The sequence below is a fragment of the Somniosus microcephalus genome, chromosome 4, assembly GCF_052327205.1.
Source record: "Somniosus microcephalus isolate GS21.2 chromosome 4, FLI_Smic_1.0, whole genome shotgun sequence".
Taxonomy (NCBI): domain Eukaryota; kingdom Metazoa; phylum Chordata; class Chondrichthyes; order Squaliformes; family Somniosidae; genus Somniosus; species Somniosus microcephalus.
The window spans coordinates 98,915,874-98,929,834 of record NC_140990.1 but is presented as its reverse complement, the minus strand read 5'-3'; the positions used below and the strand labels follow the sequence as shown (position 1 = coordinate 98,929,834).

The window sequence follows — 13,961 nt, the reverse complement described above, 5'->3', positions numbered from 1 at the left end:
AAGTCATTAATATAAATTGTAAGTAGCTGAGGCCCCAACACTGATCCTTGTGGCACCCCACTTGTTACAGCCTGCCAATCTGAAAATGACCCATTTATCCCCATTCTCTGTATTCTGTTAACCAATCCTCTATCCATGCTAATACATTCCCCCCAACCATGTGCTCTTATCTTGCGTAACAACCTTTTATGTGGCACCTTATCGCATGCCTTTTGGAAATCCAAATATAGTACATCCACTGATTCCCCTTCATCTACCCTGCTAGTTACATCCTCAAAAAACTAATAAATTTGTCAAACACGATTTCCCTTTCATAAAACCATGTTGACTCTACCTAATCATATTAAGATTTTTTTAATTGCCCTCCTCCAATCTGCACCTGTCTGATATAAACCAACCCCACAGTCACTGAAACCAATCTCCACCTGTCTGATATAAACCAGGAAAAGGTAGTGGAAAAGGCTGTGGATGCTAGGGGTCAAGTGAAATTCTCAAAACTGAGCTCAATAGATTTTTGTTGCGTAATGTTATCAAGGACTACTGATCAAAAGCGGGTTAACGGAGTTGATGTAAAGATCAGCCATGATCTGATTGAATCATGGAACAGGCTCGAAGGGCTGAATTGCCTACTCTTCTTTCTATTATCCAACCCCTGCAGTCACTTGTGACCTCGCTGGTGTGTCAGCACGATGGATGACAAAGTGAATCCCTTCCCACACTCAGAGCAGGTGAACGACCTCTCCCCAGCGTGAGCGCGTTGGTGTCTTATCAGATCATGACTTCTTTTAATGCTCTTCTCGCAGTCAGAACATTTAAAAGGTCTCTTATCAGAGTGAACAAGTTGGTGCGCAGTGAGGTTGGATAACTGAGTGAATCCCTTCCCACAGACGGAGCAAGTGAACGGCCTCTCACCGGTGTGAACTCGCTGGTGTCTAAGAAGGTGAGCTGAGTGAGTGAATCCCTTTCCGCACACGGAGCAGGTGAACAGTCTCTCCCTGGTGTGAGTGCATTGGTGTGTCAGCAGTTCCTTTGTGCTTTTAAAGCTATTTCCACAGTCTGAAGATTTAAAAGGTTTCTTGTCAGTGTGAACTTGCTGGTGTGTCAGTAGACTGGTTGAAACAGTGAATCCCTTCCCACACGTGGAGCAGGTAAACGGCCGCTCCCCAGTGTGAACTCGCTGGTGTGTCAGAAGGTGGGTTAACTGAGTGAATCCCTTCCCACACTCGGAGCAGGTGAACGGCCTCTCCCCGGTGTGAACTCGCTGGTGTGTCAGAAGGTTGGAGGAACTTATAAATCCCTTCCCACACACGGAGCAAGTAAAGGGCCTCTCACCGGTGTGAACTCGCTGGTGTGTCAGATGGTGGGATAATTGAGTAAATCTCTTGCCACACACAGAACAGCTGAATGGTCTCTCACCACTGTGAAGACGCTGGTGAGTCAGCAAGTTGGCTGAACTTGTGAATCCCTTCCCACACTCAGAGCAGGTGAACGGCCTCTCCCCAGTGTGAACACGCTGGTGTGTCAGCAGGGTGGATGACTGAGTGAATCCCTTCCCACACAAGGGGCAAGTGAACGGCCTCTCCCCTGTGTGAATCCACTGGTGTGTCAGCATATTGGACAGCCGTGCGAATCCTTTCCCACACACAGAGCAGCTGAACGGCCTCTCCCCGGTGTGAACTCGCTGGTGTGTCAACAGGGTGGATGACTGAGTGAATCCCTTCCCACACTCGGAGCAGGTGAACGGCCTCTCCCCGGTGTGACTGCGCCGATGAATTTCCAGCAGGGACGGGTAACTGAATCGCTTCCCACAGTCCCCACATTTACACGGTTTCTCCATGGTGCGGGTGTCCTTGTGTCTCTCCAGGTTGGATGATCAGCTGAAGCCTCGTCCACACACAGAACACGTGTACGGTTTCTCCCCGCTGTGAATAGTGCAATGTGTTTTCAAGCTGTGTGACTGGTTAAAGCTCTTTCCACAGGCAGTGCACTGGAACACTCTCATTCAGGTTTGTGTGTCTTGGTGCTTTTCCAGTCACTCTGATGTTTGGAATCTTTTCCCACAGCCAGAACAGGCAAACAATTCCCCTTCCATATTCAAAAGACGATGATATTCAGGTCCTGATGAATCGAGTGACTCTGTCAGATCTTGACGTGATGCTTGGTTTGAGTTTCCCGACTGCAAATCCTCCCCTTCTAATACCCTGTAAAAGGAGTTTACAAAAGTCATCACTAAGTACAGGATAGAAATTCAGAACAGACAGTTCTAGTTTCTATGGAACATTCTTTCCTCTCTCGTTCCTCTTAACCCCTCTCAAGCTGTAAATCCCCATCCCACACACTCTCCCTCCACTCTCACTCTGCTGCACCTTACGTTTGAACTCCCGATTCTCTCCTGAAGGTGCCCATTCTTGCTGCTCTACGGGTCCGAACTTGGACGCAGACAACTGCAATGCTTCATACAGGCTGCTAGGTCCAATATATAAATCCTATAGTACTAGACTAAAAATAATATACACGTACTCGCTGACGTGCTCTTGCAGAGCGTCAGCACAGGCTCAACGAGCAGAATGGCCTCCTTCTGTGCTGTAACCATTCTATGATTCTGTATTACTAGACTGAAACTATGTATAGTATACTGTGTTATATTACTAGACTAGAATATATAATGTACTGCAATACTAGAATATATAATGTATCTACAATACTAGAATATATAATGTAGCTACAATACTATTAGACTAGAAATAATGTATCTACAATACTATAACACTCGAAATAATATATAATGTATCTACAATACTATAACACTAGAAATATATAATGTATCTACAATACTATAATACTAGAAATATATAATGTATCTATTACTATACTAGAAATAATATAAAATATATGTACTCTATTACTATACCACAAATAACATACTATATATAACGATACCAGAAATATCAATGCACTATATTACTGCAGTATAGTATAGAAACCACCCCTTTAATTGTGAATAGAAAAGAAAAAAGACTTGCATTTATATAACGCCTTGCACGGCCACCGGATGTCTCAAAGCGCTTTACAGCCAATGAAGTACTTTTGGAGCGTAGTCACTGTTGTAATGTAGGAAAGGCGACAGCCCAATTCACGCACAGCAAGCTCCCACAAACAGCAATGTGATAACTGACCGGATCATCTGGGTTTTTTTGTTTTGTTATGTTGATAGGAAGGACACTATCCCTTTTTCAGCCTCACAAATAAATCTGTCAAGCTGAGGCAGCAACACTTTAACTGCAAAATCGAGAGAGAGAGAGGAGAGGCCCCGGTCCTTCCTTTCAGAAGCCTCCACCCTCTCTGCATTCACTTCCTGTCCCTGCAATTAAGAATTTAAAGCCAGAGGCAAGAAAAGAAGTGGGTGGGTGGAGGAGGGGAGAAAGTGCTTTACTCGCTGATGTCTGAGCCTCAGGACAGAGAAGGAGGGGCTTTTCTTGGCTGTGCTAAATCTGCATTAAGAGTTTCTGAGACTGCACAGGGTTTTGCTGGACAACGATCACCAGGAACCTCCCTCCCTCTCCCAGCAGCCGCCCTGGACAATGAGGCGGTTCCCCGCGCCCAGCCCTGGGCCAAACCCCGCGCCCTGATTGGCTGGAGGACCGCCGGCTCCTTCCGGTCCTCCAGCGCTTCCCATTGGCCGGCAGCTCACGCAAGTCAGGGAGTTGGGGGGGGGGAAAGTACAAGAAATAAAGTTCAATCCCGGTCTAAACTTGGTGCTTACAAACCCCGCTTCCCACCACCCCCCCCCGCCACCGCCCGCTCCCCCACTTTATTCAAACCCCAGCCCTCGGTTTCTCGAAGCCCCGGGCGTCGCCCCGGCAACAGCCAGTCCTTCGCATGCGCACTGGGCGCCGCTGATAGGAGAGATAGGGCGTATTCCCAGCCGCGGGGGATTTTGGGCTGGGGCTGCCGCCATGGGAGCCCAGCCCAGAATCACAGAACGGTTGCAGCACAGGAGGTAGGCATTCAGCCCCTTCAGTCTGTTACATGGGAACAGGAGGAAGGCATTCACCCCTTCAGCCTGTTACATAAGAACAGGAGGAAGGTATTCAGCCCCTTCTGTCTCCTTATCTGAGGAAGGATGTTCTTGCCGTGAAGGGAGTGCAGTGAAGATTCACCAGACTGATACCTGGGATGGCAGGAATGACGTATGAAGAGAGATTGGGTCGATTGGGCTTATATTCGCTGGAGTTTAGAAGAATGAGAAGGGATCTCATTGAAACTTATAAAATTCTAACAGGACTAAACAGACAAGATGCAGGAAGGATGTTCCCGATGGCGGGGGAGTCAAGAACCAGGGGTCACAGTCGAAAGATAAGGGGTAAGCCATTTAGGACAGATATAAGGAGAAATTTCTTCACCCAGAGAGTGGTGAACCTGTGGAATTCTCTACCACAAAAGGCAGTTGAGGCCAATTCATTAAATATATTCAAGAAGGAGTTAGATATATTTCTTAAGGCTAAAGGGATCAAGGGATATGGGGAGAAAGCAAGGACAGGGTACTGAATTTGGATGATCAGCCATGATCTCATTAAATGGTGGAGCAGGCTTGAGGGGCCGAATGGCCTACTCCTACTCCTAGCTTCTATGTTTCTATGTCTGTTACATAGGAACAGGAGGAAGGCATTCATCCCTTCAGCCTGTTACATAAGAACAGGAGGAGGCTACTCAGCCTGTTACATAGGATCAGGAGGAAAACATTCAGCCCCTTCAGTTTGTTAAATAGGACCAGGAGGAAGACATTCAGCCCCTTCAGTCTGCTACATTGAAACAGGAGAAGACTATTCAGCCTCTTCAATCTGTTACATAAGAACAGGAGGCGGCCACTCAGCCTGTTACATAGGATCAGGAGGAAAACATTCAGCCCCTTCAGTCTGTTAAATAGGACCAGGAGGAAGGCATTCAGCCCCTTCAGTCTGTTACATAGGAACAGAAGGAAGGCCTTCAGCCTGTTACATAGGAACAGGAGGAGGCCATTCAGCCCCTTCATAGAATCATAGAATGGTTACAGCATGGAAGGCCATTCGACCTGTCGAACCCGTGCCGACTCTCAACTAGTCCCACTCCCCTGCCCTTTCCCCATAGCCCTGCAATTTTTTTTCCTTCAGATTCTTATCCAATTCCCTTTTGAAAGATAAGATTGAGTTCGCCTCCAGCACTCTTTCAGGCAGTGCATTCCAGATCTGAACCACTCGCTGCGTAAAAAAGTTATTTCTTAAGTCGCCTTTGGTTCTTTTGCCAATCACCTTCAATCTGTGTCCTCTGGTTCTCGACCCTTCCACCAATGGGAACACTTTCTCTCTATCTACTCTGTACAGACACCTCATGATTTTGAACACCTCTATCAAATCTTATCTAAATCTTCCCGACTCCAAGGTGAACAACCCCAGCTTCTCCAGTCTATCAACATAACTGAAGTTCCTCATTCCTGGAATCATTCTCGTAAATCTTTTCTGCACCTTCTCTAAGGCCTTCACATCCTACCTAAAGTGCAGTGTCCAGAATTGGAAACAATACTCCAGTTGGGACCGAACCAGTGTTTTACAGGTTCATCATAATTTCCAAACGTTTGTACTCTATACCCCTATTTATGAAGCCCAGGTTCCCGTAAGCCTTTTTAACTGCTTTCTCAACTTGCCCTGCCACCTTCAACAATTTGTGCAAATACACCCCCAGGTCTCTCTGTTCATGCACTCCCTTTAGGATTTTACTATTTAGTTTAAATGTCCTCTCCTCATTCTTTCTACCAAAATGTATCACTTCACACTTTTCTGCGTTAAATTTCATCTGCCACGTGTCCGCCCATTTCACCAGCCTGTCTATGTCTTCCTGAAGTCTGTCACTATCCTCCTCACTGTTCACTATACTTCCAAGTTTTGTGTCATCTGCAAATTTTGAAATTGCGCCCTGTACACCCAAGTCCAAGTCATTAATATATATCAAGAAAAGCAGTGGTCCAAGAACCGACCCCTGGAGAACATCACTTTATACCTTCCTCCAGTCCGAAAAACAACCATTCACCACTACTCTCGGTTTCCTGTCACTTAGCCAATTTTGTATCCATGCTGCCACTGTCCCTTTTATTCCATGGGCTTCAATTTTGCTGGCTAGCCTATTATGTGGCACTTTATCAAACGCCTTTTGGAAGTCCATGTTCACCACATCAATCGCATTGCCCTCATCAACCCTCTCTGTTACCTCATCAAAAAACTCAATCAAGTTGGTTAAACACGATTTGCCTTTAAAAAATCCGTGCTGACTTTCCTTAATTATTCCACACCTATCCAAGTAACTGTTAATTTTGTCCTGGATTATCGTTTCTAATAGCTTCTCCATTGCCAAGGTTAAACTGACTGGCCTGTAGTTGCTAGGTTTATCTTTACGCCCTTTTTTGAAAAATGGTGCAACATTTGCAATTCTCCAGTCCTCTGGCACCACCCCAGTACCTATGAAGGATTGGAATATTATGGCCAGTACCTCCGCGATTTCTGCCCTCAATTCCCTCAGCATCCTAGGATGCATCCCATCCACTCCTGGTGATTTATCTACTTTAAGTACAGCTAGCCTTTCTAATATCTCTTCTTTATCAATTTTTATCCTATCAAGTGTCTCCACTACCTCCTCCTTTACTAAGTCTATGGCAGCATCTTCTTCCTTGGTAAAGACAGATGCAAAGTACTCGTTTAGTTCCTCAGCCATACCCTCTGCCTCCATGCATAGGTCTCCTTTATGGTCCCTAATCGGCCCCACCCCTCCTCAATTCAATTCAATTTTATTTGCCATATGTAACTAGTACTAGTACAAGTACAATGGAATGCTTACTCCCCATAGGGACACGTCAGCTATTCTTACAGCGCTGTGTTCAGAAAGACAATTCAATGGCATCCAGTGGCAGTGGGAGCACGATGTCCCTCAGCCGCTCCATCCTCCCGTTTACTATTTATATGCCGATAGAGGACTTTTGGATTTCCTTTTATGTTGGCTGCCATTCTATTCTCATACCCTCTCTTTGCCCCTCTTAGTTTCTTTTTCACTTCTCCTCTGACCTTTCTATATTTAGCCTGATTCTCAGATGTATTTGCAACCTGACATCTGTCATACACGCTCTTTTTCTGCTTCATCATATTCTCTATCTCTTTCGTCATCCAGGGAGCCCTGACTTTAGTTGCCCTGCCTTTTCCCCTAGTGGGAATGTACCTGAACTATTTCCTCTTTAAAGGCAGCCCATTGTTCCATTACACTTTTGCTGCTAATCTTTGATTCCAGTTTACCCGGGCCAAATCCGTTCTCATCCCACTGAAATTGGCTTTCCCCCAGTTAAACATTTTTACTCTAGATTGCTCCCTGTCCTTTTCCATAGCTAATCTAAACCTTATGATACTATGATCACCGTTCCCTAAATGTTCAGCTACTGACACTTGCTCCACTCGACCTGGGTGGGAGGGTAAGCTGTGAGGAGGATGTCGTGAAACTCCAGTACGATTTGGACAGATTGGGTGATTGGGCAGAAACATGGCAAATGCACTATAATGTGGATAAATGTGAGGTTATCCACTTTGGTGGCAAAAACAGGAAGGCAGATTATTATTTGAATGGCAATAGATTGGGAGAAGGGGAATTGCAAAGCGACCTGGGTGTTCTTGTGCACCAGTCGCTGAAGGTAAGCATGCAGGTGCAGCAGGCAGTTAAGAAGGCAAATGGTATGTTGGCCTTCGTAGTGAGAGGATTCGAGTACAGGAACAAGGATGTCTTACTACAGTTGCACAGGGCCTTGGTGAGACCGCACCTTGAGTATTGTGTGCAGTTTTGGTCGCCTTACCTGAGGAAGGACGTTCTTGCCATGGAAGGAGTGCAGCGAAGATTCACCAGGCTGATACCTGGGATGGCAGGAATGATGTATGAGGAGAGATTGTGTCGATTGGGCTTATACTCACTGGAGTTTAGAAGATTGAGAGGGGATCTCATCGAAACTTATAAAATTCTGTCAGGCCTGGACAGACTAGATGCAGGAAGGATGTTTCTGATGGCCGGGGAGTCCAGAACCAGGGGTCATAGTCTAAGGATAAGGGGTAAGCCATTTAGGACTGAAATGAGGAGGAATTTCTTCACCCAGAGAGTGGTGAACCTGTGGAATTCTCTGCCACAGAGGGCGGTGGAGGCCAGTTCATTAAATATATTCAAAAAAGAGTTGGATATATTTCTTAAGGCTAAAGGGATCAAGGGATATGGGGAGAAGGCAGGGACAGGGTACTGAATTTGGATGATCAGCCATGATCTCATTGAATGGTGGAGCAGGCTCGCAGGGCCGAATGGCCTACTCCTGCTCCTATCTTCTATGTTACCTCATTCCCCAGAACCAGATCCAGCAATGCCTCCTCCCACGTTGGGCCGGAAACATACTGATCAAGAAAGTTCCCCATAACACACTTCAGAAATTCTTCCCCTTCTCTGCCCTTAGCACTATTACTATCCCAGTCTATATTAGGATAGTTGAAGTCCCCCATTATTACTATTCTATAGTTCTTGCACCTCTCTGTAATTTCTCTGCAAATTTGCTCCTCCATATCTTTCCCACTATTTGGTGGTCTATAGAATACACCTAGTAGTGTAATGGCACCTCTATTATTTCTTAACTCGAGCCATATAGATTCTATCCTTGACCCCTCCAGGACATCCTCCCTCTCCAGCACTGTAACATTCTCCTTAACCAATACTGCCACACCACCTCCTATCTTCCCTTCCCTATCTTTCCTGAACACCTTATAACCAGGAATATTTCATACCCAATCCTGCCCTTTTTTGAGCCAGGTCTCAGTTATTGCCACAACATCATATTCCCATGTGGCTATTTGTGCCTGCAGCTCACTGACCTTGTTTACTACACTTCGTGCGTTCACATACATACACTGTAAACCCATCTTAGACCATCCTGTATTCTCTCTTAGTTTGACCCCACCTAATACCTTACTATTTCTTACTTTAGCGCTCTCTACCTCTCCCAATCCTTTGAGCACTTTATTTCCCCTTTCTAATGTTTCATCCAGGTGCCCATCCCCCTGCCAAATTAGTTTAAACCCTCCCCAACAGCACTAGCAAACCTCCCCACGAGGATATATGTTCCGGCCCTGTTGAGGTGCAACCTGTCCGGCCTGTACAGGTCCCACCTCCCCCCAGAACCGGTCCCAATGCCTCAGGAATCTGAAGCCCTCCCTCCTGCATCATCTCTCCAGCCACACGTTCATCTGCTCTATCCTCCTATTTCTATACTCACTCACGCATGGCACTGGGAGTAATCCAGAGATCACTACCTTTGAGGTCCTGCTTTTCCTAGCTCCCTAAAATCTGCCTGCAGGACTTCATCCCTCTTTCTACCTATGTTGTTGGTAGCAATATGGACCACGACCTCTGGCTGTTCACCCTCCCCCGTCAGGGTGTCCTACAGCCACTCAGCGACACCCTTAACCCTAGCACCAGGGAGGCAACATACCATCCTGGAGTCACATCTGCGGCTGCAGAAACGCCAGTCTGTTCCCCTAACTATCAAAGCCCCTAACTATTGCTCTCCCACTCTACTTCCTCCCCCCCTTGTACAGCTGAGCCACCCGTTGTAGTGTATGTACCTTTAAGAGAGAACTACTTTTACAGCTCTTGTATACTGTAGTACCGGCAGTGACCACACCTGTATATAAGCCTTGAGCATGCCTCTGTATCACCAGTCTTGAGACTACCCTACTCCAGTAAACATCTGTTGATTGTTAACTTACAGCATCCGTGTAGTTGTTTGAAAACATCATACTCTCAGAATCACGGATCTAACAGTGGCGACGAGTGTCGATTTGAATCTACCTGCAACTCTGCATTTCCCTTCAAGGATTCGCTCCGGGAGGGCGGTGGAAGAAAGTCGAGGCCAGAAGCACGGGCGTCGACCACGAGCAACCGCCCAGTCGTCCGGCAGAGAGTGAACATTGAAGGGGAGGCTGTTGAGAGCCGGGCTTGGTTCCCCAGCCACGACGATCCAGCAACAGACTGACAACAGGTACAGCGCAGACCCTTCCCGGACAGCGGCGGCTGGAGCCGACCGACGGCAGAGAAAAAGCCGAGCAGCGTCGACGGGGTAAGAGAGAGGGTGAAGCGCACAGGGCACAGCCAGGGGTTGAAAATTGAGCAGCATCGAGGAAAAACAAAATGGAGATAAAGAGGGTAAAGCAGTAGCCGGGTTCAGGACCGAGCGGCGGAAATGGGGAAGGCGCACAGAAAAAAAAAACCCGCAGAGCACAGCCAGGGCTCAAGGGCTGAACAGTGTCTGCGGGGAGAAGAAGGGAGAGTGCAGGAGACGCCATTGAGCCGTGGAGAAGAAGGACGAGCGTGGGAGACGCCATTTTTAGAAGCCGCAGCGGAGAAGAAGGGCGAGCGCAGGAAGAAAGGGAAGCGCGGGAGACGCCATTTTGTGCCAGTGGAGAAGAAGGGAGAGCACGGGAGATGCCATTGTTGACAGTTAAATCACACCCAGGGATGCCGAAGAGTGGCAGTATCTCTACATTCGACAATGAAGTCAAAGATTGGGCGACATATGTGGAACGTATTGAGGTGTACTGCAGGGCGAATGAAGTGCCAGATGCTAGGAAAGCACTGGTTTTGTTAAATTCCATGGGTGCAAAAACTTATGGCTTACTGCGAAACCTAATAACCCCAGAGAAGCCCGTGAATAAGAATATCAAAAGCATAGTAGATATCCTACAGGACCACTTAAACCCCACACCGCTGCTGATAGCAGAAAGATTTAAGTTCCACAAAAGGAACCAGCATAAAGACGAAAGTAATGCTGAGTACTTAATGGAACTGCGCAAGCTATCGAAACACTGCCAGTTTGGAGTGGGACTAGCAGATACGTTAAGGGACAAGTTTTTGTGTGGGCTTCAAAGAGAAGGAACCCAGAAACGGCTCCTATCAGAAAAGGATCTTATGCTGGACAAGGCTTTCAGCATGGCAGTATCACACGAAGCAGCCGCAAGGGGCGCTGCAGAGATACAACGGAGACCACAAGAATATGGCACCAATGAAATGTCATATGGAACAGGGAAGTGTTATCGCTGCGGCAGAACAACACACGACCAGAAGGATTGTTGGTTCAAGGACCAAGTGTGCAGACAGTGTGGAAAAGCAGGACACATAGCAAGAGTCTGCAGGTCAGGGAAGAAAACCAACAGCAAGAAATCTCCACAGGAGAAGTACAAAAAGGTACATAAGGTGATGGACAGTAGTTCAGACGAACAGAAAAGTGATACAGACTCCGGAAGCAAGGAGCTGGGTTGTCTGAAACTACATAAGGTAACCAAAATGGAGGATCACCAGACTATCTGGGTCACACTCAAGATAGACGGAGTCCAAGTGAAAATGGAAATGGACACAGGATCAGCCCTAACAGCCATAAACCAAAGGGACTACAAGCGGCTATTTTCACACATACCCTTGAAAGCTACAGAGATTGTCTTGAAGACGTACACGGGGCAAAAAGTCTACCCCAAAGGAAAAATAAGGGTGAAAGTGATATACAAAGGCCAGGAAATACCTAAAATGGACCTATATGTATTGCCAGATGGAGGACCACCACTACTAGGACGTGAATGGATCCGGAAGATACAATTAGATTGGCATTCCATACAGGCACTGAAGGTTGAGGCCAAAAAGGATGACAACGTCACACCTGGACGACTGTCAAAAATGCTAACTGACGCAAAAGAAGTGTTCCAGGAGGGACTCGGAACACTAAAAGGCATAACAGCAATGATTAAAATAGAGGAAAATGCAAGCCCAAAGTTTCTTAAGGCCAGACCAGTGCCTTATGCGATCAGACCAGCCGTCGAAGCAGAGCTGGAAGGGTTGGAACATTCAGGAGTACTGTCCAAAATAGACTGGAGCGAGTGGGCTACACCCATCATTCCTGTAATGAAGAGGTCGTTGAGTAATACGCCTGGGGAACCAAAGAAGGTCCACATCTGTGGGGATTTTAAGGTGACAGTGAACCCAGTCCTTCACACGGTACAATATCTGCTTCCACGACTTGAGGATATTTTCGCCTCGCTATCTGGAGGTAAACGCTTCACCAAAATTGATCTAGCCCAGGCGTACTTGCAAATGGAGGTAGAAGAAGCCTCGAAACAATACCTCACGATCAACACTCATAAAGGTCTCTACCAATACAACCGGCTGGTGTTCGGGGTAGCATCGGCTCCGGCTATTTGGCAAAGGGCGATGGGTCAAGTCCTGCAAGGGATTCCAGGGACCCAGTGTTATTTGGACGACATCCTGGTCATGGGCGAAAATGACAGTGATCACCTCGCCAACCTGGAGAAGGTGCTCACTAGATTAAAGGAATATGGGCTACGAGCTAATCGCCACAAGTGTGAGTTTTTCCAGAAGCAGATCTCGTATTGTGGCCACGTTATCGATGAAGAGGGGTTACATAAGTCCCCTGAAAAGATTGAGGCAGTAGTCAAGGCTCCAGCACCGGAAAATGTGTCACAACTGAGGTCGTTCCTCGGGCTGGTAAACTACTACCATAAGTTCTTGCCAAATTTGTCTACGGTATTACACCGACTGAACACCCTACTGCAAACAGGGGTACCATGGAAGTGGAATGATGAACGTAAACGAGCTTTCCAGAAGTGCAAAGAATTGATCACATCAAAAGAGGTGTTGGCCCATTTCAACCCAGCACTACCAATTCGTTTGGCATGTGATGCATCACCCTACGGTATTGGAGCGGTGCTGTCGCACAAATTCCCAGATGGGTTGGAGAGGCCAGTAGCCTTTGCGTCTCGGTCACTAACCTCAGCCGAGCGCAACTACGCCCAGATTGACAGGGAGGCCCTCAGCCTAGTATGGGGAGTAAAAAAATTCAACCACTATCTGCATGGGCAGAAGTTCACCTTGCTGACTGACCACCAACCACTTGTCTCCATCTTTAATCCAAAGAAGGGCATTCCGGTGATGACTGCACAACGGTTACAAAGATGGTCCCTTTTTCTAGGGGCGAACCAATATGAAATAGAATATAAAGGCACGAAACAGCATGGAAACGCTGATGGGCTATCATGCTTGCCACTGCCTACTGTGGAGGAAGCACCAGCAGTGGACCCTATCGAGATATTTTATTCGTCAATAATTGAACGATTGCCAGTAACTAACACGGATATAGAGAAGGAGACCCGCAATGATCCGACACTGTCTCGGGTATATGATTTGACGGTGAGGAGATGGCCAACACATGGCGACTCACTGTTGCCAGCATTCTCATCCAGAAGAGAACAGCTGTCAGTATGCCAGGGGATAGTGATGTGTGGATCCCGAGTGGTGATTCCACCCAAGTTAAGGGAGAGAGTGCTAAATGAGCTTCATGAAGGTCATCTGGGAGGGGTGAAAATGAAAAGCCTTGCTAGGGCTTATGTGTGGTGGCCGGGGATCGATTAACAAATCGAGGACCTAACCAAGAGCTGCTCAGGATGCCAGAAGGTCCAAAATGCACCACCACATGCCCCTCTACACCCATGGGAGTGGCCCTCCTCTCCATGGCAACGGGTGCATATTGATTTTGCTGGTCCATTCATGGACTCAATGTTCTTAATAGCAGTGGATGCTCACTCGAAATGGCCTGAGGTGATAGAAAATGTCCTCAACCACTACAGAGAAAACGATTGCCGTCCTACGGACCATATTTGCCAGGAACGGCTTGCCAGAGCAGATTTGCTCTGATAATGGACCACAGTTTGTGTCCGAAGAGTTTCGGAAATTTATGAGAAGGAATGGGGTAAGGCATTACACATCCGCCCCGTATCATCCAGCCACAAATGGATTGGCTGAGAGGTTCGTACAAACCTTTAAAAAGGCGATAAAGGCCATGTGCGACGATGAAATTCCAC

The 13,961-nt window shown here is 47.0% G+C and overlaps 1 protein-coding gene across 1 annotated transcript; it reads right to left on the bottom strand.

Moving 5' to 3' along the window:
* Nucleotides 1-656: 656 nt before the first annotated feature.
* Nucleotides 657-1,874, bottom strand: LOC147119573 (uncharacterized). Its single transcript, XM_085985131.1, has one exon. The coding sequence runs from the start codon at nucleotides 1,835-1,837 to the stop codon at nucleotides 659-661; it is 1,179 nt and encodes a 392-aa protein (XP_085841257.1). The 5' UTR covers nucleotides 1,838-1,874; the 3' UTR covers nucleotides 657-658.
* Between the last annotated feature and the right edge of the window lie 12,087 nt (nucleotides 1,875-13,961).

Coding starts and splice junctions, on each gene's coding strand:
- LOC147119573 (XM_085985131.1), bottom strand. CDS start 1,837: ATGGAGAAACCGTGTAAATGTGGGGACTGTGGGAAGCGATTCAGTTAC.